This window comes from Epinephelus moara, chromosome 2, assembly GCF_006386435.1.
Source record: "Epinephelus moara isolate mb chromosome 2, YSFRI_EMoa_1.0, whole genome shotgun sequence".
NCBI lineage: Eukaryota > Metazoa > Chordata > Actinopteri > Perciformes > Serranidae > Epinephelus > Epinephelus moara.
Window position 1 is genome coordinate 4,274,608 of NC_065507.1, and position 27,796 is coordinate 4,302,403.

Sequence of the window (27,796 nt, forward strand, 5' to 3'; positions counted from 1 at the left end):
AAACTTACTAAGCACATAATACAGTCTTTGATTATTCAAATTAAGTTGTCTTTATATGATAAAAATTTCTCCACAAAATGTAATTTACGCGCATTCAAAAAAGTGCTTTCTGTGCACAAACTGTCCCATCGCAACCCATGGTCTCCTCACCCCAGCATACACCTATTTACACATATAGACACAGAGCAACACCTTGCCCACACCATGCATACTCACACTGACGGAGGGAGACACATATTTGCAGCAGAATACGACCAGAGTCTTTACATTAAGGTTCAGCAGGAAGCATACGGGTTTATGTGAAATATGGCTGTAAATTTTTATCAGTGTTAGTGCCAATACCACTGGCAGCAGGCAGAAGCTACCAGAGCAATTTATTTATGGTAATTATACTAATTATATCATATTAGAATGATGTATTGACTTAAAACGATGCTACACATTGAAGCTTAAACCAAGAGCTTACCCAAAACTTGTTTCTCATGAGAACAGAAGTATACACACACACACACACACACACACACACACACACACATCTATGTAACCCCTCCGGGGGGCAGAATGAGACAGCTGAGGTAGGGAGCCGGTGGGGGGGTGAGGAATATAAATGGTGCTCCCAGTTCCCCATTAGTCTGTCTGAGTGGAAGATGGAGGGGGGGTGGATGCATGGGGTGGGGTCAGGCTCAGGTGCTGAGCAGACAGGAGGAAAAACATCCCCTCGTCCTCCTCTCTCCTCTTCTTATCTAAGTTGTTGCACCTTTCAGGCAAGCCACCTCTATCCATCTTCAGTTTGGCTAAACCCGAGAGCTACCTGGAGGCTACCTCTGTAATTCTATTACATCCATCCCTGGGCGAGGTGGAGGATGTGTCATACCAGCTGATATGTTCTTGTGAAATCAGCACACTTTCCACTGTGTCTACAGTCATTTAAGAATCATCATCTCTGTCTCTGACTTAACTTCCTCTGTGAGATCCCGGCTTCATCAGGGACCCTGATGAATCAAGTGAACCAGGACAAAAATATTTTTAGAGGCTCAGAAATAGACTTGGAGTCTGCAGCTCATATAGACTTTTCGATTATTGTCAAGAGGAAATGTTTGGGGAAGTTAGCGCAGGTGTGTGTGTTTGCTTACAGTGTCTTTGTTTGTATGTGTGTGTGTGTGTGTGTGCCAGAGAGAGTGAGTCTCCTTGCCTGTCCCTGTGGCAGCAGGTGTGTAAATAACACCCTAATAAAAATGAGGATGAATCAAAGTGCCGAGGGACCGGAACGCCACTCATCTATACACATCCTCCCCTCCTCTTCGTCAAACTCCGACATTGATCCCAGCTCATCTGCTCATCATCAGCGTCCCCGGCTGCGTGAGGCTCCCCCGCTCCCTCGCTCCTCTCCGGTCTTCTGGGGCACTCGTTATAATTCTGGGTCTGTAGGCCGCGAGTGTTGTGGCATAATTCTGCCAAGTGTCCTGCTTCTGTGCAGGCTGACAGCTGAACCCAAATGCACTGCTTCACTGAGCCGGATTATAGGCCAGTGAGCCTGGTTTGCCTCGTTTCCCTCACTGTTGTTACCTGTTAGCAAAATGAGCCCAGGAACGGCTGGGGAGAGTGGGATAAAATGGCCCCAAGCTGAAGGTAAATTAGCTGAGGAAATCACATCCATGAGAAGGAAGGAAGAAAACACTCAGTGCAAAGTCATTTGCGGTCGAGGTAAATGAGAAGGTGGGCAAACAGCCAGCAGTCATCATGAGGTAATCAGTGGTTTCAGTAAACTTCACTTTGATTAAATGTGTATGATAGCATCTACTGAGGAACTGTATACAGGTGGGGAACTGTAATCTGTTAAGTGTTAATTCATCTCACTGTCACTCGGGTGTTTAACTAAACCTCGTCCTACCACGCATGGAGTAATGTCTTTAGTATCGACTGGAATCAAGAAGCTAAATGTCTATTTCCTGATATCAGACGGGATTGTCAACTCGTTCTGCTCTCTTTCTTTCTTCAGTCAGACATTGCGTCCACTTGTACCAGTTCCTGTGAGGGAGGGGGATTTGATTTCCCCTCATCTCGTCTACAGCACACCCCATTGCTGTAACTACTCCTCCTTGGTACTGGTGCCAAGCTTGACAATAGCTTGACAGCGACACCACTCCTGCCTTGGGCGCTGACTGGCCAGTGGTGAGTCACCCATCGGCGCTTATTGGTTGTTTTTTTATCTCAACCGAGAAACTGCTGTTTCACGATGCCACACGGATCAGTCAATTAGGTGGAGTGGCTGGAGTCCAAGGTCTAGACCAGGGTTGGAAATCAGCACCAGCCTCCAGCCAAATGCTGGTAAAATATACAAGTGGCTGCTTGACTTGCTTCACTTACTGATAGGTGAAGCCAACACATTCTCACTCTGACCTCGTCACATATCGACGTCTGGTCATGGACTTTCCGCGTTGAGATATGACATGCAAGAAGTGTTGGTTGTTGACCTCTTGGGATGCTGTGTCAACCTGTTCAACACCATGAATTTACATTTTTTCCTTCAACAACACACACATGGGTTGGGTTTAGGAGAAAAAGTACAGGGTTTGGCTTTGCCTACTCAGACTTCCGCCCCCTTAACTTTTGTTGTCGTCCCCTTGTGTTTCCCTCTGCCGCCACCAAGCACTGTTTAACAATAGTGCACTACAGGGCAGAATCAAAAGTTTGAGACGACAACAAACGATGCTGTACCTTTTAACAGAAGCAGCATTGTAGACGCCTGTGGTTTGTGAGGTTATTAAGCACATTGCAACGTACGGATGGAAAATTCGTGACTATATCACTGATTCGTTCCATTCCGCCTCATTCTCGTCATCTCTTACAGTCATGACTGACTTGATCTACGCTACACTGTCTCCACTGTCTCTGGTGGTACTGCTCCGTTTTGTCTGTATCTGTAAGCTTTCAGAAAACGTACAAGTACGGAGGAAATGAAAGAGTTCGTAACCAGACTGAGACCACCTCTTCAAGAAGGTCTCGGTCCGGTTGTTTTGGTGCACACCTGAGTGTGATTGCTGTGTTCACACCTGCCCAAAGGAACCACACTGAGGGGGCAAAGGAACTTGAGTTCACCTGAAACAAACCAAACAGGCCAGGTGTGAAAGCAGCCTAACTTTGAGCATAAATCAGCCTCAACTCTGTCTGTCTGCCGCTCGGGGCTGGGCAGGTAGCATAAAGTGGATTTGCCAGAGCCTCTTTACTGAAAACAGCTGCCTGGGGTTGATAAGAGCTGTGACACTGAACCAAAACTGAACCATCACAGTAAAGTTGTGGGCTGTGAAACCAAAACAAAGAGCTGAAAGGTGGTAAAATGCTGCGTTGAGCTGAGAGGATACGTCCTTGTGAGCAACCATTCCACTCTCTTTCCTTTTTTAAGGTAAACATACTGATAAGTTCAGGTTTGAACTGACTTAAAATGTTTCCCTTAACCAAAACTCACCACACTGATGATGCCCCGTCTCCCTTTCACCTGTCTCACTTGTACATGGATCCGATCTTTCCACACCTGTTTCCCACCTTCGCCTGTCAGCTTCCTGTTTGTGGTCCGTGTTCTGTCGACCTGCCCGTTGCCTCCTGACCTGCTGCCTGTGTGTTACCTGCAGACCTGCCTCAGCCTGTTTGGACTCTCTCCCTGTTGTCGACTGTAAGCCTTTTAATTTAATACAGAGTTCTCCAGTATTAACTGCTCCTCTTCACAAGCCATATCCCAACCGTGCGGCACACTGCCTTCTTTTCTTCAGCATTTCCTTTTCATTTTATTAAAGCTTAAAATGAGTCACCTTTGCAATCAAGTGCAATTTCGTCTGTTTCATTAATAGGTCAATAAAAGATCAAAGATAATCTCCAGAATCAATGAACAGTCATCCCCTCATACGCTCCTCACTCTCACCGAACAATCGTGGTAATGAAATGGTCACTTAGTTACTCCGCTCATTTGCATAATAATATTTAGCCGACCTTTTGGTTTGATTCGTTTGGTTTGTGTGACTTTCAGGCTACATGGAGATTAATGTCTCTGTGGCTGATGTTTAGCGGGTGAAGATTTATTAAAATAGACTTTGTGATTGGGTAGAACCATAAAATGTTGCAGCCCCAATAATATCAATCAGTGGAATAGACTCATTCGTTTAGGACCGAGCTGATCTTCTCTGAGCTGCTGGGTTCAAACCTGCTTCTTTGATACTTCAAGATCTGAAATAAAGGTGCTGCTGGCTTTATTCATTAATCATGTCCATGCAGGTACAGTGTGCTTGTGTTCGCTGTGAAGTTGTGGCTTATTGTGATGGGGTACAGTGTGATCTGTTTTTCATTGCAGGGTTTAGATATCGTTTATCTTCTTTAACTGTGGATGGAAATATGTGTGTGTGTGTGTGTGTGTGTGTGTGTGTGTGTGTGTGTGTGTGTGTGTGTGTGTGTGTGCAGGGGTCTGCAGTGGCTCTTATTTGTGTGAGCTGAGAATGTTTGGTGCTGAATTGAGCATCAAAGGTCTTAATTTCATGGCAGTATTCTTAAAAATAGAATAACTAAGATTAATAACCTGTTAAGTGGAAGTATTTGATTCAGAAATATTAAGAAAATAATATAAAGTTTGGCTCCATAAATACCAAATATTAAAAAAACAGTGAAAGAGAATAATAAAAAACACAGCCGGTGGACATGGATTAACATCTGTTTAACTGTTTGACCGTGTGTGTGTGTGTGTGTGTGTGTGTGTGTGTGTGTGTGTGTCTTACCTTGTTAATGAAGGACCCCCTCCCCTCTCTCCCTCCCTCCCCTCCCTGTCTCCCTCCTCCATACATCGGAGGCTGTGAGCTGCAGCGGCGGCAGAGAGCGGTGCGGATCCCGGTGTGTGCCGATCTCCGGAGGGGGACCGGATAATCCAGTCGGACCTTCAGTGGAGTGGATCTCCGCTATCTGCACACCCACAGCAGAGGCACTTTTACATTCCGACCGGGGGGATTTTTGGTTTACTCACCACAGGTAGGCTGTGTTTTCGTTTCTTTTTTTTCTCCCACCACAAGTTTTCGCACATCGCTCCTGGCTGGATATCATCCACACCTCTGATGAGGACGCTGGTCCTCCTGCAGCCAGTGTGTTGCTGCTGTCAGGGTATGGCATGGCACGGCAGGCTTGAGGTCCCTATGAATCCATATTTGGCCAGTTTTTTCTTAATTATGGGGAGTGAGGATGAAGAAAAAACTGCCACAGATTAACTTGGAAGTCACGTCTGCGCAGCCGATGATAAACTGATGAGAGATCCACTCGATTTTACGCACATGGTCTCACAGTTATTAGTCTGATTTTTCGCGGTGTCCATGAACGGGTCTAGAAGTTTTGATGCTCAGTAATAAGATGCGTTAATTGGCCAGATGTTAATCCATTAAAAACAGAAAAATGTTTGTGTGGATGTGTGGAAGAGCCGGTCGGTCTGGAAATTGACTGCTGACAGTGTTTTATCACATAACACATTCATCTCTCTTCTATTTGTCACCATTTCCACGTTTATTTGCGTCCTCGGTGCGCCGGATAAAATCTATCCAACACCATGAATGCATCACGAGCAAAAACAGAATAAAATGGGCTGAAATGTGCATATGCGTAAAAGTAGAATTAGCAGCTGTCTGTGCTCACACCTCGGGTCTCCGTCTTGGTCTGCGTCTTTACGCGCCGCGAGTTCTTCCATCGCCCCAAAAAGTTTGAAATCATAACAGTCACTCTCTGCATTAGTCTCGACACCTTCACCCTACTCGCAGCTTGCACTTTCAACTGCTCTGTCCGCCGCTGGTGACGCGCTACAGAACCTCGTTAGAAAACCAATGCAGTTTTTTTAATTCTTCGCGTATTGGTGAACTGATGCGCCTCACAGAACAAAACGTAAAACCCTTTCTACACAACAAGGTTTTATTCGGCATATACCACAACTCATGACTGCAGCTTTTATTTGAATGAAATATGAATATTTAAAATATCTTCCCTTCTCATAAACACACCCAGCGGTGCGCCCAGCACGGTAATGTACTCCTAATAGTTGAGTAAAGATACCAGTAGGGTAATATCAAGGAGGGTTACAGGTGTGCTTATAAAGGCTGTGGAAAGAAGGTGTTAAAATCCCAATATTTTAGGTGTAGTTTTGCGTGCTGCTCCAGGAAAATGAGTTTGGGGAGTCATAAAGGTTAATAGAGCTACAGTATGTCAGGCTCTGTACCTGCTATTCAAAGGAGGGAGAGTTCTTTAGTGTTGACTGTTCTCAAACTCTTCTGTTTTGCTAATAAAATAGAAATAAAGAGCCCATTGTGCTCCTTAAAAAAGTTTTTTTAATACTGCTGATGGGGGACATTTCATACACAACACTTAAAGAGATTTTAATAGCCCCACAAAGGAGGTTCTGCTCTGGTACCAGCCCTAAGAAGTATCTCCTGGCTCTATGCAGGACCCTTGAGCTGTGTGTCCAAATCTGTAGCCCATACAAACACACCGTGGCACTCTACTGCAGCCTCTGGCGACCGGCGATAAGGCTCGAGGGGGCTGACTCCCATGCTGAACCCTCTGAGTGCCGTGAAGCTCTCGGGGCAGGCTCTGTGACCACTTTGATTAGGGGATAATAAACCCATTTATAGAAGGCGCTCAGGTGACGTAACTCGCCCGAGAGGAGATAAGAGTAGAGAGTTTCCTGCTAAGACCTTATTTCTGGCTGCTTCCACCAAATATCATCACAAAGTGCAGAGGAGTTTGCTCTCAGTGAGTTCATGTTAATAGGCGAGTTGTGGTCTGGACAGTGACGGGAACGTTGTTTGATATGTGTCGTTGTGGTCAGTTTTGAGGACGACACCAAACAGATGGTGCACTTCCTGTGCATTTAAACAGCAGGAGCTGCATGTTGAGGGTGGAGCAGGTTGTGTGTTTGGTTACAGACCAGAAGATGGGACGTGTTTTTGTAACTATTGATCAGACAGTGAATTATACAGACAGTCAGTATTAACGGCAATCTTTATGGTCTTTTTAATGTGCCCTCCAGCAATTGTTGGCAACTTTGCAGCCCTGTTGCCAGACGATGTTGACTGCAGGTGACTGTGCGTCTCAGTAGCAACAAATCTGAAGCTCTCTCAGACCACAGGGAACAATTTTAATGTGTTAACTCCCAAAGCCTGTAATTCCTAAAGCAGTGAGAGTCTGCGGCGATAATAACTCACCACACCTCACGCTGATACACTTTCCAGTGAGCAGCAACTCTCAAGGAATCACAGGAAACAAATCAACACCAGGAAAATATTCACCTGCACCTGTAACATTATTGAATCAATCAACTCGCGCCGCTGCGGTGTCACAGTGTGATGCACTGTTACATCCAGCCATTTGCGCACAGCTGATTTGCTACTGGACCTCCTGCATTTATGCAGAGAGAACTGCGATCCATCTGCAGGATCTCTTTAACAGCGATGTGAACCCGCCCCATCAGAGACCTCTGCTTATTGATTACCCATTGATCTTCTCTGAGGATTTATTATCAGTGGTTAGAGAAGCAGGAGAAAGCTCCGCCTGGCACATGCTCTCTTCACAAAGTTAAACATCCTCACGACTGGTGACACTCACCCACCTCACAGCGCTGTCAGATCACTGCTCGATTCACTTTAATTTCTTCCTTGTTCTTGGCTGTCCTCAGACCCTCACAGTGGATCAGGGACCCAAAAAAAAAACCTTTAACAGGGAAAAACCTGGTAGAAACCTCAGGTAGAGCATATGAGGAGGTAGGCGTGTACTACGCACCCAGTTCAGCTTACTCAGGATATCTTTTCGTTATCTGGAAATGCGGTACTACACAGCTGGTTATCAATTACTTCAGTCAGCTTTGGGTTTTCCTATCCAGCTAAAAGCGCGTTCATGTGAAAGAGGAGGGGCTGATAATTGCGAGCGACATCATCAGAACCATGAATGGAAAAGGCTGCTTCATATCATATAAGATGACACAGTAGGGAAAGCAGTAAAATGTCAGTGGCGTGGGAACGACAAACTGTAATCTTAAAATGCAAAATGTAGAAATATCTATAATACTGTATGTTGCACTCATGATATCAGGAGCCAATTAACAGTGTGTGGATTATTTTATTATTATTATTATTTTCATGTTATCTTGTTTTCCTAGTTCTCATCATGTTGGTTGTGTTGGGGGTTTTCTGTTTGTCTTCCTTGTTTCATGTTATTCATTTATGTTTAATCTGTTTCCTGTTTTATTTTGTAGATTCTCTCCTCATGTGTCATGTCCAGTTTTACTTCCTGTCTTTGTGTGTTTTCCCGCCTGTTTTCTGTCACACCTGTCTCGTTAGTCCGTCCCTGTTCCCAGAGTCCTCCCTGCACACCTGTTGTGTATTAGTCTTGTTTGCTCCAACCTAGTGTTCCCCTCCACACCCTTGTTGTCAGCCAATCTCCATTTCCCTCCTTCCTCCCGTGTCCTCCTCCTCCAGCTGTGTCTCGTTCTTGTGATTAGTTTTCTGTGTACATATATATATATATATATATACCTGCGTGTTTCACTTTGTTCCTTGTCAGTTTGTCTGTGTTCCTGGTGTCATTTCCTGCCTGGTGTCTCGTGCTCTGTTTGGATTTCTCTCCTGAGTTCATCGTGTTACCCCGGTTAGTTTTCAGTTTAGTTTTGGTTCTTTCTTTCTTTTACACTTTCAGTTACCTGCCTGTTTTTGGATTTTTATCTGCTTCATTAAAGCTCACCTCTTGTTGCCTACTGCTTTGCATCTGGGTCCTCTCCTGAACTGATACATGACAGATAGTAAATATCTTACATGTACATATTAATGTATGATAGTATATGTCTGTGACAATATGATCATATGTGTATAATAACAGCAGAAGTATGACTAATGATAACGGCAGTAGTAGGAGGCATCAGGCAGGACCACGGCAGCAGCACAACCACGACCCATGATCCAGGCGTAGCTGCGATACGAGTTAATCTGCAAGACAGTGGAGCACAAAGGCTCCATAGAAGAAGTCGAGTTAGTGACATGCAGAATAGGACATGAATGTTAGCAAATAAAGAGAGAGGGAGAAGAGGCTCAGTATGTCATTAGAAGTCCACAGTCTATGTCAGCCTAACTAGGGGCTGGTTCAAAACAAGCCTGAGCCAGCCCTAACTATAAGCTTTATCAAAGAGGAAAGTCTTAAGTCTAGTCTTAAATGTGGAGACGGTGTCTGCCTCCCAAGGCGAAACAGGAAGATGATTCCACAGGAGAGGAGCCTGATAGCTGAAGGCTCTAGCTCCTGATCTACTTTTGGAGACTTTAGGGACCACGAGTAACCCTGCGTTCTCAGAGCGCAGTGTTCTGGTGGGATAATATGGCACTATGAGCTCACTAAGATATGACGGAGCTTGACCATTTAGAGCTTTGTTAGGAGAAGGATGTTACAGGATGCAGAGAAGCTAAAACAAGGGAAATATGATCTCCTTTCTAAGTTCCTGTCAGAATGCATGCCACAGCCTTCTGAATCAACTGGAGAGTTTTCAAAGTCTTGTTGGAGCAACCTGATCAAAAGGAATTGCAATAATCCGGCCTGGAGGTAACGAATTCTTAGACCAGTTTTTCTGCATCCCTAACCCTCACCCTTCATTGATGGCATATGACACCTGAAAATGAACTTAAGTCCAGTTGTGAAGTTGCTGCACTTGTTACAGCTCCTCTAATATCAGTGCAGACTGGCAGGGTAGGAGCACAGGTTGCTGACGTTAGCTTACAGATAGCCACATTTAGAGAAATGATATGACTCATTTTTCCAATATTATGCAGGTGAAAAAATGCAGTCCTTGAAGTTTGTTTTGTGTGGGAGTGTAAGGACGAATCCTGATCAACTATTACTTCGAGGTTCCTTACGGTGTTGCTGGAGGCCAGAGCAATGCCATCCAGAGAAACTATATCCTGAGAAATATCTTCCTTCTTCTACCTTCTGCCTCTCCCCCCTGTTAAATTTGAACCTTTGAACACCTAAAACCTTTTTTCTCTCATGTCTTAACTCATATTTCAGCATCTATACCGGTTGGTAGCATATGTGGGAGTGCGGGGGGTGTAGAGGTGACCGTAACATTGCCATATAGTCCGGGGGCAGAGTGTCCCAGTAGGGGCTGTACATTTTTACAGATGTTTTGAGACTGAATTCCCAGATTTTCCCTGAAAAAGGTAAAATCACTTGTATTGTAATGAACAGCGTGCCAACATATCCTCATTTAACAGTTCGTGTTATATCCTACAAGTTAGCACCCACAAATGACATACTTAACGTAAAGTTCACTAGCAAGGAACCCGCCACAACAATATTGTAATTCAGGAGGTGCTAGTTTTTGAGGACTGCTGAATGGATGTAAGTGGGGGGTGAAGGTGGAAGTGAGATGTCCTCTGTTAGGTTGTTAGGCGCTCAGTTAGGTTAGGTTGAATGAGACATGGGGGAGGTTTGCACCAGATTGAATAAGAAGAGATGAGGGGAGAAGGGAAGAGAGGGTGAGGGAATATTGGGAGGGATGAGTTAGGGAGGATGATGGATGAAGGGAAAGGGAGGGTCGGTCGAGAAATCCGAGACATACAGATCAGGATGGGTTGATCAGGTATAAGTAGGCTTGGCAGGTAATTAGAGGTGTGGTTGAGGTGTGGCCCTGCTCCTGAACGGAAGTTAACGAATTAACTTCATATATGCACTTAACAGTACGTTATGGAGGTTAGGTTTAGGCAAGCAAAGTCAAAACAAACATGGTGACGACGTACCTTAAAATGACTCAAAGTTCACAGGGTTCCAAACACTGGTCTCCTGGGGAAAGTCCTGTCTTTTGTGACCCATCCACCACCTCAACCTTCATCCTTACGAGTCTGTGTCCCTCTGTATTCTTAACTCCCATCAGGCCGTGATCGCAGCCTTTCAAAACATGTGGGTTATATATGAATTTCTGGTTCATTACGTGCATTACTTTTTGTAGGAAAATGTACAAACAGTGCATGTGATTTATTTTCTAAAAAAAAACGTAGATGAAAAGTAGTGTGAAGTCACACTTTGAAGATCTTGTGAGTCATTTGGATCTAACAGATCTTTCTGTCCATGTGGTGCCATCTGCATGACCCCTGAAGGTCCCTGGACCACACTTTGAGAACCCCTATAAGTGAGCAATTGATTGTCTGTTGTTGGGAAGATGTACGGGAAATGTTTGACATCTGACAAGACGCTATGTATCACCAGGGGTGTGTTTTTGTTGCACTTTAAGTGTCCAGTGTATGTACTGCGTGTGTGTGTGAGAGAGACAGAGAATGTGTGTGAGAATGTGTGTGTGTGCAGTATTAGTATAAGTCTAAGATATTAGGCCCTGTCATGTTCGGTAAATAGCCATTCATCACGCACGCCTCTGCCTGTGATCGCACCCACAAGATCCAATCCATTAGCCATATGCTGGGTGTCCACTCAGAGTGTGATGGCGTGTATGTGTGTGCATGCGTGCATCATAATTTATTATAATGCTTAAGGAGTTGTGACACATGAGAAAGTGCACCTGCATGTGAAACAGAGCGGGGGAGAGGTTGCGTGATGAGAGAACACATACATGAGCAGCAGCTCAATAATACTGACATTATAAGACATGATATGGAAGCAGTGTTCTCATGGTGACCGGATACGGTGTCACAGACACAGCATGTTTCTAATTGTGCGTGCGTAACAAGGCGGAGGACTGATGGATGGTAAGTTGAATTGATAATGACACCGCGCAGAGGCACGCCATCCTTTTTCCCCCATTTTCAGCCCCCATGGAATAATGCCCAGTCCCCTCTGCACCGCTCTGTCATCACTGCTGCTGTTGGCGTAGGGAGAGTGTAGGCAGACGTGCTACGTGTTGTCACCAGCCGCTTCTGTTCATCAGCCTCACCAGGACAGAGAAGTGACACGCAGGTGGTTCACACTGCCCCCTGTAGTTCCTCGGCCCACTGTTTAAGACCAAACAGCAGGGGTCGCTAGAGCGGTGACAAGACGACTCTGTCACCAAACAGAATGTTGATTCTGGATGATTCTGCAAAATCCAGAACTACGCACCAATGATCGGCAGAACTTTTTCTATCATTTATGTTGACTTTACACCACAGGATGCTGAGGCAGCTAAAGCTTACAGGTTAAAGTCTGGTGTTACAGCACCTGTACACCCCCCAGAAGACCCCTCCTAAAGGTAGACAACACAGGATTAAGGTTACTGTTTGTAAAAAAAACTCTCACCTGCCAAAATAAAAGTAGAAGCCAACCCCAGATTCATTCTTATTTGCTGTTTCACCCCACTCTGTCTCTTGGATGCTTACAGTCTGGCACCTGGTCGCTACTTTTTCATAAAGCCCCAACCTCACCTGAGCGCTGTGGGGTACACGCCTATAAATGTCCAGAGCACAGAAAATAAGAGAAAGAGGCAGAGGTTAGAGTCTCTGCGGAAAAACACACCACCACACACTGAGAGTGGGTCATAAGGGATGATATCCTGAAATTCTCCAGCTTTGGAACAGACGTGAAGATGTCCGATCATTTAATTTGGACACCTCCCATTGTCATTCTTGGGCTAGTGAGTTGAAATCCTTATTGTATCTGAACATGTCATTTCGGGGCGGCAGTAGCTAAGTCCATAGGGACAAGTCCCCATCCAGACCACATATGGAGCGTGCACTGGTAGCTAGAGAGGTACCCTATAACTGCACAGAATTCAGGAGATTAGGAGTGAAGGGAAAATTAAATGTTGACATGTGGTATAGACCAAAACTACGAACTTATCGACACTCAGAATGTGTTTGTTGTGTAATTTAGGTGAAGCTGAGATTGAGGTTCACTTCTTGCTTTACTGTCCTGTACATGAAGACATAATGAATGTACTTTCTCAGCAAATGACTTATATTTATATTGATTTCTTTTGCTTGGATGATCATGAGAACTTTGAATTTTGTTTCAGAACGAGAACCTTGTTTGTGGCTGAATGTCTTTGCCAGGCCTGGAACAGCAGGCAGAGTATTTTGTTTGAGGACTGAGTCACTAAATAACCTGTACTTTGGATTGTTCACCTCAATGTCATTGTAATGGTGTCTTGTAAACCCATGAGGGTTGGGCACAGGTTTGTGTGCATGACACAAAAGTAAAAAAAATCAGTCAGTTATGATGATTGAGAGGGATACTGCTGTATGAGTCTGTGCAGTGTTTTGGGGGGAAAGTATATCTTAAACCAGCGGTTACCAACTGGTGGTGAGTTGTGAACATGTCAGGTTCGTAAAATACACTTTATTTTGAAGTACGGTGAATTTCCAGCACAGAGCTTTTATTTTGAAGTGCTGACTAATGGACAGGTACTTGACAGAGACAGCAAACTAGCTCGACAAACTAATGACTGAGGAGAAATCTGGACCCACTGTCTTAAACTCCACATCAGTGTACTGTCTAATATTCTTTCTGACCAAATATGCCTCCTGCATATTTATTTTAGATTTTTGGATCCATACAGTTTTAGGCAGCTACTGGTCTCTGTTAATTTCCAAGTATGAAAATCAATTAGCAGACTCTTTAAAAAATAAATTGCTTTTTTTTTTTTTTTCTTATAAATGTTCTCTGTAAATCACGTCTCCTGTGTTCTGCTTTGAGAAGAAAATTTTGGTTTTTGACAGTGCCCCTTAGATTTACATTCACTTGTTTCCATACAGCCATGAAATCGCTTAATTTAAAGGCAGATTTGCATAAAACATAACGTCATTCGGCAGATAATCACACAGACTAACAGCCAGACAGCGGCCGGCTACACAACACAAGAGCCACAGACTTAAACAACCACATCAGCGTCTCTGCTAAAGTCTCTTTCTTATCTGACTTAACACACATGAACACGTCTGGTCCGCCCGTGCCAGGAAAAAGTGCACTGTTAGTGTCCACTTGCAGGCTGGATCGCTAATTAGCTGCTCAGCTGCAGCACATAAACAGACCTGCAAATATCACTTTGGTCCTGTTAGATGTTGGTGTGGTCCGCTGGTCCCCTGCTGGGGCTCAGCCTGCCAGCTGCTGTCAGTCGGACACAGACACCAACACGCCCCTCTGGCTGCTCCAGAAGAAACGGAGCATTTCTGTTATTTCCCCAGAGACCTCTTTGTGTTCCTATTAGTAATACAAAACATCTGACGAGAATTTCTGCCTTCATTTGGACTTAAAAACGTCTTTAGATGTTTAATCAGTCACAGCTAACATCCAGTCTGTTGTGGCTGTTGTACAATCATGGCATGGTAATGCAGTTTAAGTGTAGATTGATTTGAGGAGTCTGCACTGTGTTACCTCATAAAATGAATGCAGACTTGATGTTTACTGTGATGGATTGCACAATTCAAGCAAGTTACAAGACTCTTCTAATAGATTTTAATAGTGTTTAAGAAAGCCATTGGGTGTCTGGAGTGTTGGAGGAGAGTACATCACTCCTCTGAAACACTGCAGTATAGTTTGCAAAATGGCTAATGCAATATGTGAGTCGGAGTAAACGGTCCTTTACGTTCCTGATGCACGTAAAGAGGCACACAGTAGTTCATGCTGTTGTGATGTGTGGACAATGTGTGCTATCATTAGCAGACATGACCGCATGACCACATTTATGTCCCCCAGACTCTCAGGGCAACATGGATAGTTGCTCCCTACCTTGCTATGAGAGGGCTCATTACTTCAGCACTGGTACTGAACGTGAATTACACACTTCAGATGTATCCAATATGAAACTTTTCCCTGAAGCTGTAACAAGAAGAGCCCCGTCTGGCTTCCCACCAACAAACAGAGTCAATTGTGCTATCGCCACTTGGAGTTAAACCCCAAATCTCTGCAGCAGTAGACAAGAATTTTATCTGTACGCCACCCATGCACTCGTTTCCATGTATTCTTTCTGTCATCATTCCCTTCTCCCCCTAAAACATAATAAACCACTCACCACCGATTTGTCGTTCCCTCGTGATTTGTACCACCTCTCACAGGATCAGATCCCCGCTGCTAGTCCCTGTTTACCAGTAAACACTTAACTCTTTCTTTCTTTCATTTCTACTTCCTTTCTTTCTTTCTGTAACTCCTCTCTTCTTCCTCTCTCCCTCTTATCTACATACAGCACTCCCATAAGGAAGGGAAAGCTTGTTAAAGACATCAGTGCTGAAGTTTGCTATTCTCAGAGGAGATAACAGGGATCAATTTTCACATATCGCCCTCACAGCTTTCAGCAAGTTCACTGCATCCAGCCACTGAACACACACACACACACACACACACACACACACACACACACACTGGGACAGCGTCCAAAAAACAATTTGTCAGTCAGTCTCTCTGTCTAAAGGCTGTGATATCACCAGGCTGTATGCAGAGTGCAACAGCAGCAGCAAAGGAGAATGCAAACAGTTATAAAATACGTTGTCAGTGTCTGCGTTTGTCTGGCTGTTTTTGACATGAGCAGATATACACGCTATGACTCCTGTGTTTTCCAGGTCTTTGAGTCCAAATTTATCCTCAGTATAAACTGAAACATAAATCTTAGAACCGGGGTGAGGCAGCGCACACCGTAGCATGATGCTAGTTTCAGAATGACGCAGTTATTTTCACGGCCAGCTCCCACGATGTGTACGTAGCAAATGTTCTTGCATGCATCTGTGCCTCAATGGGCGTGTATAAAATGAGGTGTGGCCAGGCGCATCGTTGGTGTATTGCTATCTTTGAGGCAGCAGAAAGCAACGGCACCACTGACTGACAAAAAAACCTGTCTGATTCAAAATTTTCTGCTCTTCAAAGGTCAGACTCGGGCCCGGGTTCAACTCCAGCCTGTGGCCCTTTGCTGCATGTCACTCCCTCTCTCTCTCCCCCCTTCACGCTCATCTGTCCTATCGATTAAAGGCTTAAAAATGCCAAAAAAAATATCTTTAAAAAAAAAAAAAGGTCTGTTGTTCTAAAATCGCAGCATGAATTACAGCTTCATTTTTTGTCAGATAAGTGTGTCCTAATTAAAAGAGATGCTGTGCACTTTTATGCCCATGACACAGCAGTGTATTTTCACTGGTTATTTCAGAAGCTGCACGTTTAGTTCTTTTCCTTTCTCAAATTTATAAATATGGTTTTTAGTTTTGCTGCTTAAATCTCCCTGTAAGGTTGGTCGAGCGGTGAAGGCAAAAGGAAGAGGACTTTAAACTGTTCAACAGTCCAATTTTTTTATTTCCCTTTTCTTTTCCAGCAGTGGGTTATGTGCAGCAATATGTACAGTGCAGATCAGCTGGCCAAAACTGAAGAAAAACTAAAACAAAAATCAACTCTGCACCGGGCTATGCCCCCTTTAAGTTTGGGCCCCTGGCAGTAACAGCCGCTGTGGCCGGCTTGCTAGACAGATCTCAGAGACTCGAGAGAAGCTTCCAACTCCTGCATATATAGACAGTAGCTCCTCCTACACATGGGAAATACAATTAATAAATGAACAGTGAAAAACATTGCTACACACTCCAAAAGAATAAAAGTGTTCTTAAACTGCTCAAAATCAACACTTGCACAAATATCTCCCCAAAAACTCCCCCTCATCCATACTACACTTGGCACATTCCCCCAGGAACTTGACTATAAAAGGAATCCAAATGGGCGGGGTCTGTTTTGGAAGTTCCTGAGTCCAAACCAGAGGTTGGCCAAGTGCAGTCTAGAGGAGAGGTGAGACACACAAATGAATTAGTCAAATACAGAGATTTAAAACCACAATATTGTCAGACTTTTCTTCCTGACTTCATGTAAATGTGCCTGTGACACTGAAGCACCAAAACAACTACACACCTACAACTACCAGGTTTCAACCTTAATTGTGCTAATTACCAACCCCAGACACCTGCCGGCTAGATGGTGTGTGAAAGTGCCTGGAGGTGGACAAGCATTGTGTGTGTTTGTCTTTTACCATTAGAGGTCACGGGGCATCCCTGTGACACTCCCACATTATTTGCTGCAGTGATGTTATTGCTCTCAGCAGAAAATGGCTCACCTCTCCAACATGCCAAACCTGCCGTGTTAATAGCAGAGCGCCAGGTGCAGGCCAACACAGGTCAGGTCAGGTAACTTTATTGTCCCAAAAGGGAAACTTTTCTTGCAGTCAGGACAGACCATTTAAAACAACACAGAATGAATAGCGCAATACATAAAAACAATAGAGTACATCACAGTAACAACAATAGTGAAAAACAGTCATTTAAAGTGTTAATTTCACATGTGCCTGACGTGTCAGAATTTAAAAGAGTTATTGCACGGGGAATAAAGGAGTTTTTACTTCTATTGCATTTGGCCCCGGGCACTCTAAATCTACGTCCAGATGGGAGAGATTCAAATTCCTGGTGAAGGGGGTGACTTGTACAGGCTAGTATGGCCCTGGCTTTGCGGAGGACCTGCTGGTCAAGTATAACAGCTAATGACACCTGTGGAACACTGAACAGCTTGCTGGCCACCTTCACATTGCTGTCCATGTTGTTTTTGTCCCTAATGCTCAGGTTACCAAACCAGGCAATCAGGGAGAAAGTGAGGACAGATTCGATAAAAGATTTATAAAACATTTACATCATTTTCTTATCAACATTAAAAGAATTTAACTTTCTGAGAAAGTACAATCTTTGCCGTCCCTTCTTGCAGACCACATCAGAATTTGAGTCAAATTTGAGTTCACTATCAATGACTGCGCCAAGATACTTGGTTTGTTTTACAAATTCGATATGGTTACCTTTGATGAAGGTGTGTGTAGGAGGGACAGATGATTTCCTTCTAAAATCAACGGCCATGTTTTTGGTCTTCATAGTGTTTAACTGAAGGAAAGCCTCGTCACACCAGTCTCGCTCCGAAGTCGTTGAAAACTGTTGCTGGGTCGGTGATGTCCGGCATCAGACCCCAACGAAAAAGCCGTCCTTTCACATCAGCATGATGCGCGACCAATCGCCATTATTGTTTACGGCATCTGGCGGCATCAGGGGGGAACACAGCAGGACAATAATGAAAGTTAAGATGGCGGAAGTCTAAGTAGGGCAGGTGGGAGGGATGGTGGATGGGTCCAACAACCACCGACTTTCACCTGGGAGGCCGCTCTTCACTTCCCGTAAGATTGTAAAGCCAAACCTTTTTCCGAAACCCAACCACGTGCTCTTGTTGCCTAAACGCAAACACGTGTGTATGTTGTTGGAGGCAAAAGACGTCAGATTGCGGTCACATACCAACGTAGTGCTTTTATTTTGAAGGAGAGTGTATGCAAACTGTACATTTCCTGTGAAAACAGAAGTGTATTTTGAAAACAGACAATGCATGTAACAGGCTGAAGCTGACACGGCGTCCCAGAACCAACCAACACACCCAGGGTACCTTGGACGTGATATGTGGACGTGTCCATGACCAAACGATGATATGTGACGAGGTCGGAGTGAGAATGTGTTGTGCAGGCTCACCTGGCCTTTAGAGCGAATGAGAGATGACACTTTGATTGGTTGAATTCATGTTACGCCCAACACACACCTATGATTATGCGCTGTTTAACTGGCGTGCAGTTGACTACGCCCTGAATACACTTGCGCCATAGATGGTTTAAATAGGACCCTGTGTGCACACATGATTGATACCGTGGCAGCTGCTTGTAATGTGATAGCTTGTTATTCCTTTAAAACCTCCACAGAAGTTAAGCCGATGCCCTCTGTGCTGTCCAGTGTGTGTGTGTGTGTGTGTGTGTGTGTGAGAGAGACAGAGGACATAAATTCTCCCTGTCCTTCTGTAATAATAAAAAGTTTTACATCAATTTGGACTGACACAGGCTAAGTTATGGTGATTGCCCCACCTCTCCGTGCCCAGCTGATGAGGCTCAGCTCTCTGCTCCCGTCTCCATTGATCCACCCAGAGCCGTGAGTCACCTGGGGACATCGTCTCCCCGCAGGATGACTATCACCAATCAGTCCCAGAGCTTTAGCCGACCAAACAACAGGACGAGACAAAGCGGGGGAAATGTGGCCAAAAAGATGCTGTTCTCTGCTGTTATAATCACGGATTCAATTTCCTATCTCTCTGTCGACTTACAGCCCTCCACTATGTCTTTTCTATTTTTATCAACAGGTCACCTGTAACTGCTGAAGAGAGGGAGGAGAGGAGGACAAATGGAAAAGGAGCAGAGGGAGAGGGGATGAGAAAGAGAGAGCAGGACCCATGAGATTCCTCGTGCACAATGGCAGCCCTTCGCTCTGCCGGCTTCTGATTTGAAAAGAATAAAGGGGACTTTGCCTAAAGAGGGCCGACAGGACTTTGACATCACGTCAGTGTTTTGTCCCGCAGTGGGAGTCCTTCGTTTGTCTCAGCAGGAGTAATCATGAACATAGAATAACTCCTCTGCCACCTGTCTCTGTGTACGCCCTGCTCCTGTGACAGTCCACTGCCATGGAGAAGACATACTCACTAACTGCCCACTATGACGAGTTCCAGGAAGTCAAATATGGCGGTCGCTATAGCAGTGACATCCTCAGCAATGGCATGACCCTCCACCTGGGGGGCAGCCTGGACCGTCACATGGGGCGCGGCCGGGGAGGGACCCTGTCAAACAGTCGAAACAGAGATCTGAGCAGCACCAGCAGCGGCGGAGGTCTTCCTCGGTGGAGCCGGAGGGAGATCTGCCTCCTGTCGGCGCTGGTCTTTGCAGCAGGCATGTGCGTCATCTTGGGCAGCATGCTGGCACTCAAGTACATTTCCCTGGAAGCCCAGCAGGACCCACAGTGCCGACAGGACTGCCAACGCAAGCGCTCCCTGCTGCGGGCGGCGCGCTTCGTTCAGGCCAATATTGATCCAACCATCCAGCCCTGCCAGGACTTCTACTCCTTCGCCTGCGGCGGCTGGCTGAGGCGCCACGGCATCCCAGAGGACAAGCTCAGCTATGGCATCATCACCGCCATAGGGGAGCACAACGAGGAGAAACTACAGCGCCTCCTGCTGGAGCCCATACGCAGACGCAGCCCCAGCTCTGCAGAGCGTAAGGTCAAGGAGTTCTATCGGTCCTGCGTCAACATCCAGGAGATTGACAAGCTGGGCTCTGACCCCATGACGGAGGTGATAGACAGCTGTGGGGGGTGGGACCTGGTGGGGGCTCCTCCGGGTGCTGCTGGGTGGGAGAGAGAGGGCGCCCCGCAGAGGCCAGACTTTAATGAGCTGCTGTACAGGACCCAGGGGGTTTACAGCACCGCCGTCTTCTTCTCCCTCACCGTCAACGTGGACGACAAAAACTCCTCCAGGAATGCAATCAGGGTGAGGAAAAAGTGTGTGTGTGTGTGTGTGTGTGTGTGTGTGTGTTATCCTGGATTTGTTACCGTCTCAGGTGGAAAAATGTTACAATAAGCACAGTCACAGGACACTAATGACATTCTTTTGGGATCATAATCAGCTTGTTAAAGGAATACTTCACCTGCAAAATGATCGTTTGAGTATCAGTTGCTCACCATGTGTTACTCAGGAAAATACATCAATTAACAAACTCTCAGAGTCGTATTTATCCAGATCAATACTTCCCACATGTATTTTCCTTGAAAAGCTTCAATATAAAACACTTCCATCTACAAGTAGCATGTCCTGAGCGTGCGCCTGTGTATGAGCTCCACTTAAGCAGAGGTCAAACGTAAGCACGTGCCCAGAAACACAACTCAGCCATGCACGACACTGTTTGTACTAGAGTGTTTTAAATCATAATGTTTAGTGAAGCTGCCTGTGTTTGGGACGTACTGAGCATACGACTGGATGAATGAGACTTGGATTATACTGCACAAATTGTAGGAGAGTTTTTAACATATGTTTTGCTGCTGTTAAATGTGGTCCCTGCTCAGTGTGTCCTCAGACAGCGGTTCATCTGATATCAACTACAAATGACATTACAGTGGCACACAAAAGGTTGGGCAAATGAATACAAGATAAACTGATCTCTAAAAGGCACAAAGTTAAAGATGAAACATGCTTTTCAACATTTTAAAGTTCGCCCAATGTTCACAAGGCTCCAAACCCTCAAGAAAGTGTTGTGTGTTCTAACCCATCCACCACCCCAGCCTGCTTTCTTAGTCGACCACCTCGGAGCGCTTTCTTGTTTTCACCCATCAGAGCATTGGTCATATGAACGAAGCCCTCCAAAATACTTGGGTTGTAAGACGAATAACGAATAATCTGCGTGCATTACTTTTTGTAGGAAAACGTACAATAGTTTTATGAGAACAACCTCCCCCACTCACTTCAGTTCAATAAAAAGGTTTGCCGTTGTTGGATTCTTCGCTCACTGTGGAGGCATGCAGGAAAATAAAAGTTTTCTTCACAAATTCAACATCACACAGGGTGAGCACTGATACATAAATGGTCATTTTGTGGGTGAAGTATTCTTTTAAATTGGAGAGACTGAACCTGGGAACACATCTGTGACATGATATCCCAAACTCAAGTTTCACTGGCCGGCTTTTTCCAGAGCTTTCTTGGGACGTCTCTTCAGCCAGTGGCTGTTTCCTCTTATCATATGACTGAAATTTTGCACTTCCAGTCCACATAAAGACGCCAAAACAACTTTCAATTTCAGTTTGCTTAAAAAGGCTGTGACGTACAAATGAAAGCTGCAGCAAAAGCTAGTAAGCAAGTGTCGAATATTTTTCCTTGGAGTAAAAGTTTTGTTTCAGTTTTTATAGACTGACACTGAGGTTTGTAACATCTGGTCTGATGCACAGTTTGACAAAAAGTATAAATAACTAGGGGTGTAACGAGCCAACGATCTTGATCAATATATCGATTTGATGATAGACGATCCAGTGTCATCGATGCAAAGTGAAAACATTGATCTATATCTATAGGATACACTTTTATTTTAAAAGTCTGCGCCACAATGAAACATCAGCAGGCAGTCAACAAGCAGCTGAGAGAAAGACGAGGATAACGTTATTTACTTGGGAATAAATTAGCAGTGTGGAAATATTTGTAAATAATTGTATAAATATACATAACATTACCTGCCTGGACAGTGATCTAACTCTGCTAACTTCTCACTATAGCAACTGAAAAACGTTCATGCAGGCTGAAATTCAAACAGACAGAGGCGGCAGCTTCTTCTGTAATCGATTGTGTTAAACGGACAGATAATATCGTCTCATATCAATCACAGACCCCTGAATCACATCGTATTGAAATCATATCGTGGCAGACTTTGTGATATCAGCAAATATCATATCGTTGTCCAAAGAATCGTTATGATATCGTATCATGATGAAACCAGTGATTTACACCCCTATTAATAACCAACACATATCAGGGGAAACGACCAATATGGATGCTGGCATTTAAAATCATTAATCTCTCAGACTTTACATGAGCTCTGAAGAAAGATCCCTGCTTTGAGCTTTGAAACAATACATGTGTCGAATAATTAAACCGGCTTAAAGTGGTTTGTTTGGCTTAAGAAGAAGGAGACGTCCACAGAGGAAAACTTAATCCTTCAATTTATCTCAGAAACTTTAGCATAGAAAAATTGAAGATGCACACTTTGACAGTGACAATATTAAAGCTGATTGATATTAGCTGGGGTTTAATAAAAGATAAATATCAGTCTGACCCAACATGTGGGCATTATTTATTAAACGTTATAAATAATTCAGAGTGTACAGTGTGTTGAACGGCCCGTAAATGTTGGCATTATTACAGGTTATTGAAATATTAACCAGTCCTTTGGATGTGCATCTGCTGAGGGCTCAGCCACACATATGTGACAACATGAATGTTGTTCCTGTGTGAGCTGCTGACTGTGTGTGTCTGTGCAGATTGATCAGGAGGGGCTGACGCTGCCCGAGAGGAGTCTCTACCTGGGACAGGATGAGGACAGCGTGAAGGTAAACATGCTTCCATAACTCCCTGTTTAACTCCTCCCACTCCGTCGTCACCATATATGCTCCAGTCTCCCCTTTCCTTCCTTCTTTTTCTGCCTTTTTAGTCCAAACATTTATCTAAACCCTCCTTTTCTATTTCCTCCATGAATTACTCTTTTTCCCCCGCCTACGCTCACTTCCTGTTTTCTCCGTCTACGCTTTCCCTCCCTCCTACCTTGATATTTCCCCTCCCTTACCTCAAATTTGACCTCCGTTTGGCTCCTTCTCTCCTTCCTCCCCTCCTCTCTTCCCTTAATCCCTCCTTTCCCTCCTTCACTCCTCCTCCATCAGTCCGTTTGACTCGTCTCCTTCTCCTCTTCATCAATCCACCTGTTTTTCTCTGTCGCCCGCTGTGCTTTTGTTATCCTGTCCACTTTGCCACATGTCACCCCCCCCGTCACCGGCTGTTACTGATGATGTCGCAGCTCCCCCTGTCTATTAACGCTGATGTCATCGTGCCTCTCAGATCCTGGCAGCGTACAAGGCCCTGATGGAGCGCTTGCTGAGCATGCTGGGAGCTCAGAACGCCACGCACAAGTCCAAGGAGATTATACAGCTGGAGACGCGTCTGGCCAATGTGAGCTGATTGCGCGTGCGTGTGTGCGTTCATATGCATGCGTGTGTGTGTGTGTGTGTGTGTGTGTGTGTGTGTGTGCAGTGTTGAGTGAAATCTCCTCTCTCTCCAGATCACTGTGTCAGAATATGATGACCAAAGAAAGGACATCAGCACCATGTATAACCGCATCACCCTCAGGCAGCTACAGCGCATCGCTCCCAGTGTGAGTACTGCACGCACACACACACACACACACACACACACACACACACGGCACATATACATACCCATCATTTACAACTATGTGTGTGCCATGCATTTTCGGCAGAAGCAGACGTGATGGATTAAGATTTGAACTCCAACTGAGCATTTTAAGTAGTGTGGTGAGTGTGGGTGTGTGTTTGGGGAGGGGGGGAGTGGCGACGCACTACACACACACACACACACACACACACACACATATAGAGGCCTAAGTGACTCACAAAAGCTGTCCGCCCTGCAGCGGTAGATGGGGAGGTTGAGGGACAGAATGAAAGAAGTAGGTAGAGAGAAAAGGAGAAAATGAGGAGACATTGGGGGGTGTTGGAAATGATGGAGGGAGGGGAGAGGAGCGGGAGGAGCGGGGGAGATGCAGGCAGGGAGGGAGAGGAGAGGGAGGAGGCTCTTCTCTGAAGCAGCGGGAACACCGACACAGAATCCTCAAGATGTTTCACGGCCGAGGGAGGGACAGATGAGGAACGGAGGGAAGGACGAGAGATGGAAGCTGGGCATGTTCTGAGAGGAAGATGAAGAGTTTGATTTTCAGCTTGTCAGCCAAAAACTACATAAACTGTAAAAGTTTGAACATGTGAGGAAATAGAGCAAACGAGACACTGACAAGAAAAGAAGAGAGGCATGGACAGAAGCAGATTAGAGGATAGAGATTCAGCCAGTCACAATAAATGGCTCCAGTGTTGCTGCGATTTGTTTGCTTTAACTTGGATCTGTGGAGCAAACTCGTGTTAAACTCCGAGGCTCTGTCACTCAGGGTTTTAATTCACTGTAAAAAATCCAGTTAAAATTACAAGCATGCTGGCGTGCAACTAACTAAACAGCAAAAAACAACTTTCCAATAAGCACAGTAAATGAAAAGAGATGAAACTTAAAGTAGAAGAGATGACTGGTTCAGACATTATCACTCTGGTTAATTAGTGTTAGTCGTGGTTATCAGCGTTATAGATACAGGTTAGAAGGCTCCTTTTACACCAACTAGCATGTTTAGACTGTCGGTATCAGCTATTAAACGGCCGTGTTTGTTGTGCGCTGACACATATATGAGCTGATTGTCATCAGGAGGTGAAACAGATGGTGGATGACGTGACACCCAGACGAGACGGCTGCCAAGCTGCAGAATACTGTTTGAGACCAACAAGCAACAAAACTAGTTGTTTATAGGGATGCACGATATTGGATTTTGGTTATCTGATATGCCGATATGTAACTAGTAATTTGACCAATAACCCATATCGTTATATCCACTTTTTCCCCACCTAATTTTAGTGATCATCAAGTCTTTTCTGTAGCAAAATTGACATCATATTATACATGCATACTCTTAACGTGACGGCCCACCAGCAGATGGAGACATGAAATACAATACTTTTGTATGTGATATTCATTCATTATTGTGGTATTGCATTCACTTGACAAATAAAAAAAGCCCTGTTTTTCTGAGTAATTTATTTATTTTTCTGTTTTTTGGTGTAATTTTTTCCCAGTTTTTCCGAGTAATATTTTCTGTTTTTTGTGGTAATTTTTTTCTGTTTTTTTGTGGTAAATTTTTTTCTGTTTTTTGTGGTAATTTTTCTTTTCTTTTCGCGAGAAGCTCCCACCTGGCACCTGCAAGTGACCCCTGCATCCATGGTGACTCCTGCTCATGGATGTATTTTTCATCTGTGCTCATGCTCCTAGACAATTTCAACTACGGGATCAATAAGGGTAAGGCACGTAATTAGTTACACACAGGGTATGATAATCTAGCTATGTTTTCCACTGCATCCTTCTAGTGTGCCTATCGCTCAGTGTAACAGGTTAGGTTAGTAACAGGTTGTAACAACGTTAGCTGACAAATTTGTGATGAGTAACAATGTCCAGCATGATGGAAAAAAACTGTTAGCTAACATTACCTGACAACTGAAATCATGCCCATACACGTTTGTCAGCTAACGTTGTTACAACCTGTTACTAACCTAACCTGTTACATTGAGCGATAGGCACACTAGAAGGATGCAGTCAAAACATAGCTAGATTATCATACCCTGTGTGTAACTAATTACGTGCCTTACCCTTAATGATCCCGTAGTTGAAATTGTCTAGGAGCAGGAGCACAGATGCAAAATACATCCATGAGCAGGAGTCACCATGGATGCAGGGGTCACTTGCAGGTGCCAGGTGGGAGCTTCTCGCGAGATTTTCAAGTATCTCGTCTCCTCGTTCAGGAAAAAAAATTACCACAAAAAACAGAAAAAAATTACCACGAAAAACAGAAAATATTACACCAAAAAACAGAAAAATAAATAAATTATTCAGAGGAAAAGAAAAAAAGAAAAAAAATACTCAGAAAAAAAACAGAAAAAATTATACCAAAAACAGAAAAATAAATAAATTACTCCAAAAAAAAAAAAAAATTACTCAGAAAAACAGGGCTTTTTTTATTTGTTAAGTGAATGCAATACGCTTCCGTACATTTTAGCCGATTCTGATGCTTTATTTTAAAGCCGATATCTGGAGATACAGATGACGTACTGATATTATCGTGGGTGTTTTTTAACAACCGTTGCTGCATTTCCAGCAGCTTTTGTGCCCCACACATGGGTAATGTAAGCCAAAATGTAAACTTTTTCTAACCATAACCAGGTGGTTTTTGTGCCTAAATCTAACCACATGCCTTCATGTCTTCACCTCATGCCTTTTGGAAGTCAGGTCATCTTTTCGAAATGTTGAGCAGGGGTGCGTAAACTTTTGCATGCAACTGAACTAACTCCTTATCATAAAGTTACATAAGTAACATAAAATTAAGGAGGTTGGGTTTAGGAAAAGAAACCTGATGAGGAGGTACCTTCACATGCATCTCCTGGGGAAGGTCACCCACCACCCCAACGCACCACCCCACAAGACTGCTCACGACCACTTCCTTGTTAACTTGCGTCAGTGCATCAGTCAAGTGATCGCAGCCTTTCAAAATACGTGGGTTATGCTCGAATTACTGGCTCATGATAACGTGGGATATGTATGAATTTGGGTGTATTACTTTTCATAGGAAAACATTGGTGTAGCAGGAGCCTTCTAACCTCTATCTGTAACGCTGAGACACCTACCAACACCTAATTAATAGAGTGATAACATTCCAATAGGTGATCTAGAACCCAACCTTCTTGGCCTGTGACTTAGAGCACACACTCTCTTGTCATCTTGGCCTAAACATTTCAACCAAATAGTGAAGTTGTTTCATCTTGTATCTACACTGTAATCTTTATTCACATGTTAAAATATTAAAGATGTGATGTGCACAGAAAATGCAAATGACGATGAAGAGGCAGCTAAATTAATCTGCCTGGCATGGATACCCCACACTATGAATATAGGATTATCAGTACATTTAAGCGCTGCAGTTCCACTCCTCCTCTGCATATTTGAAACGACTCATTTATGTCTTTTAGGTCTAATGAACATAAATGAGTTTATGTGCAAAATATTTTCCTCATTAGAAAACAAAACTTTAACGGTCTTTACATCATTATGAAAAAACTTTTAAATTATTAATAAAAGTATCCACATTGTATGTTACCTATACACAGTTGCAGAGGTCTGAGTGTTCACAAAACTTGTCTATAGTCTTACTCTGCATATATCACAGTATTTTTTATCATTTAATCCCACAGCTGTTGAGCACCTCTATAACCACTAGTTCCCTACCGTCAGCAGTAAACTTTTAGTCTCTCTGATTTACTAGGACTGTGTGTCAGTACCTGATACCCAGAGCCAAGTAACATCAAACCTTCTTTAGTCAAACAGTAACTGGATTTGATCCTTTCTGCGCCGGGTTCTGATCTCAGACTGTCACACCTCACTGCCAGATAGGGCTGCCACGATTAGTCGACTAATCGATGACTAATCGACTATTAAAATAATCGGTGACTATTTTAGTAGTCGACTAATCGGTTTGAGTCATTTTTCATAGAAAAGTACTATAAAAGTACCCAAAATACTCTTACTGCAGCTTCTTAAGTTCAGATATTGGCAGCTTTAC

General features: G+C 44.2%; 1 protein-coding gene across 2 annotated transcripts in view; it reads left to right on the top strand.

Annotated features, from left to right (window-relative positions):
• The first annotated feature begins 4,861 nt into the window (after positions 1–4,861).
• The window catches only part of LOC126404027 (endothelin-converting enzyme-like 1), a 77,471-nt gene continuing 54,536 nt past the window's right edge, over positions 4,862–27,796 (top strand). Inside the window, exons 1-5 of one of the 2 annotated variants that reach the window (XM_050066980.1) lie at positions 4,862–5,007; positions 19,141–20,316; positions 22,848–22,916; positions 23,419–23,529; positions 23,639–23,731. In XM_050066980.1, coding sequence (XP_049922937.1) covers positions 19,459–20,316; positions 22,848–22,916; positions 23,419–23,529; positions 23,639–23,731 — 1,131 coding nt within the window. In that variant the 5' untranslated portion in view covers positions 4,862–5,007; positions 19,141–19,458. The remainder of the gene's footprint in view (positions 5,008–19,140; positions 20,317–22,847; positions 22,917–23,418; positions 23,530–23,638; positions 23,732–27,796) is intronic. The other variant, XM_050066989.1, reaches the window with a different exon arrangement.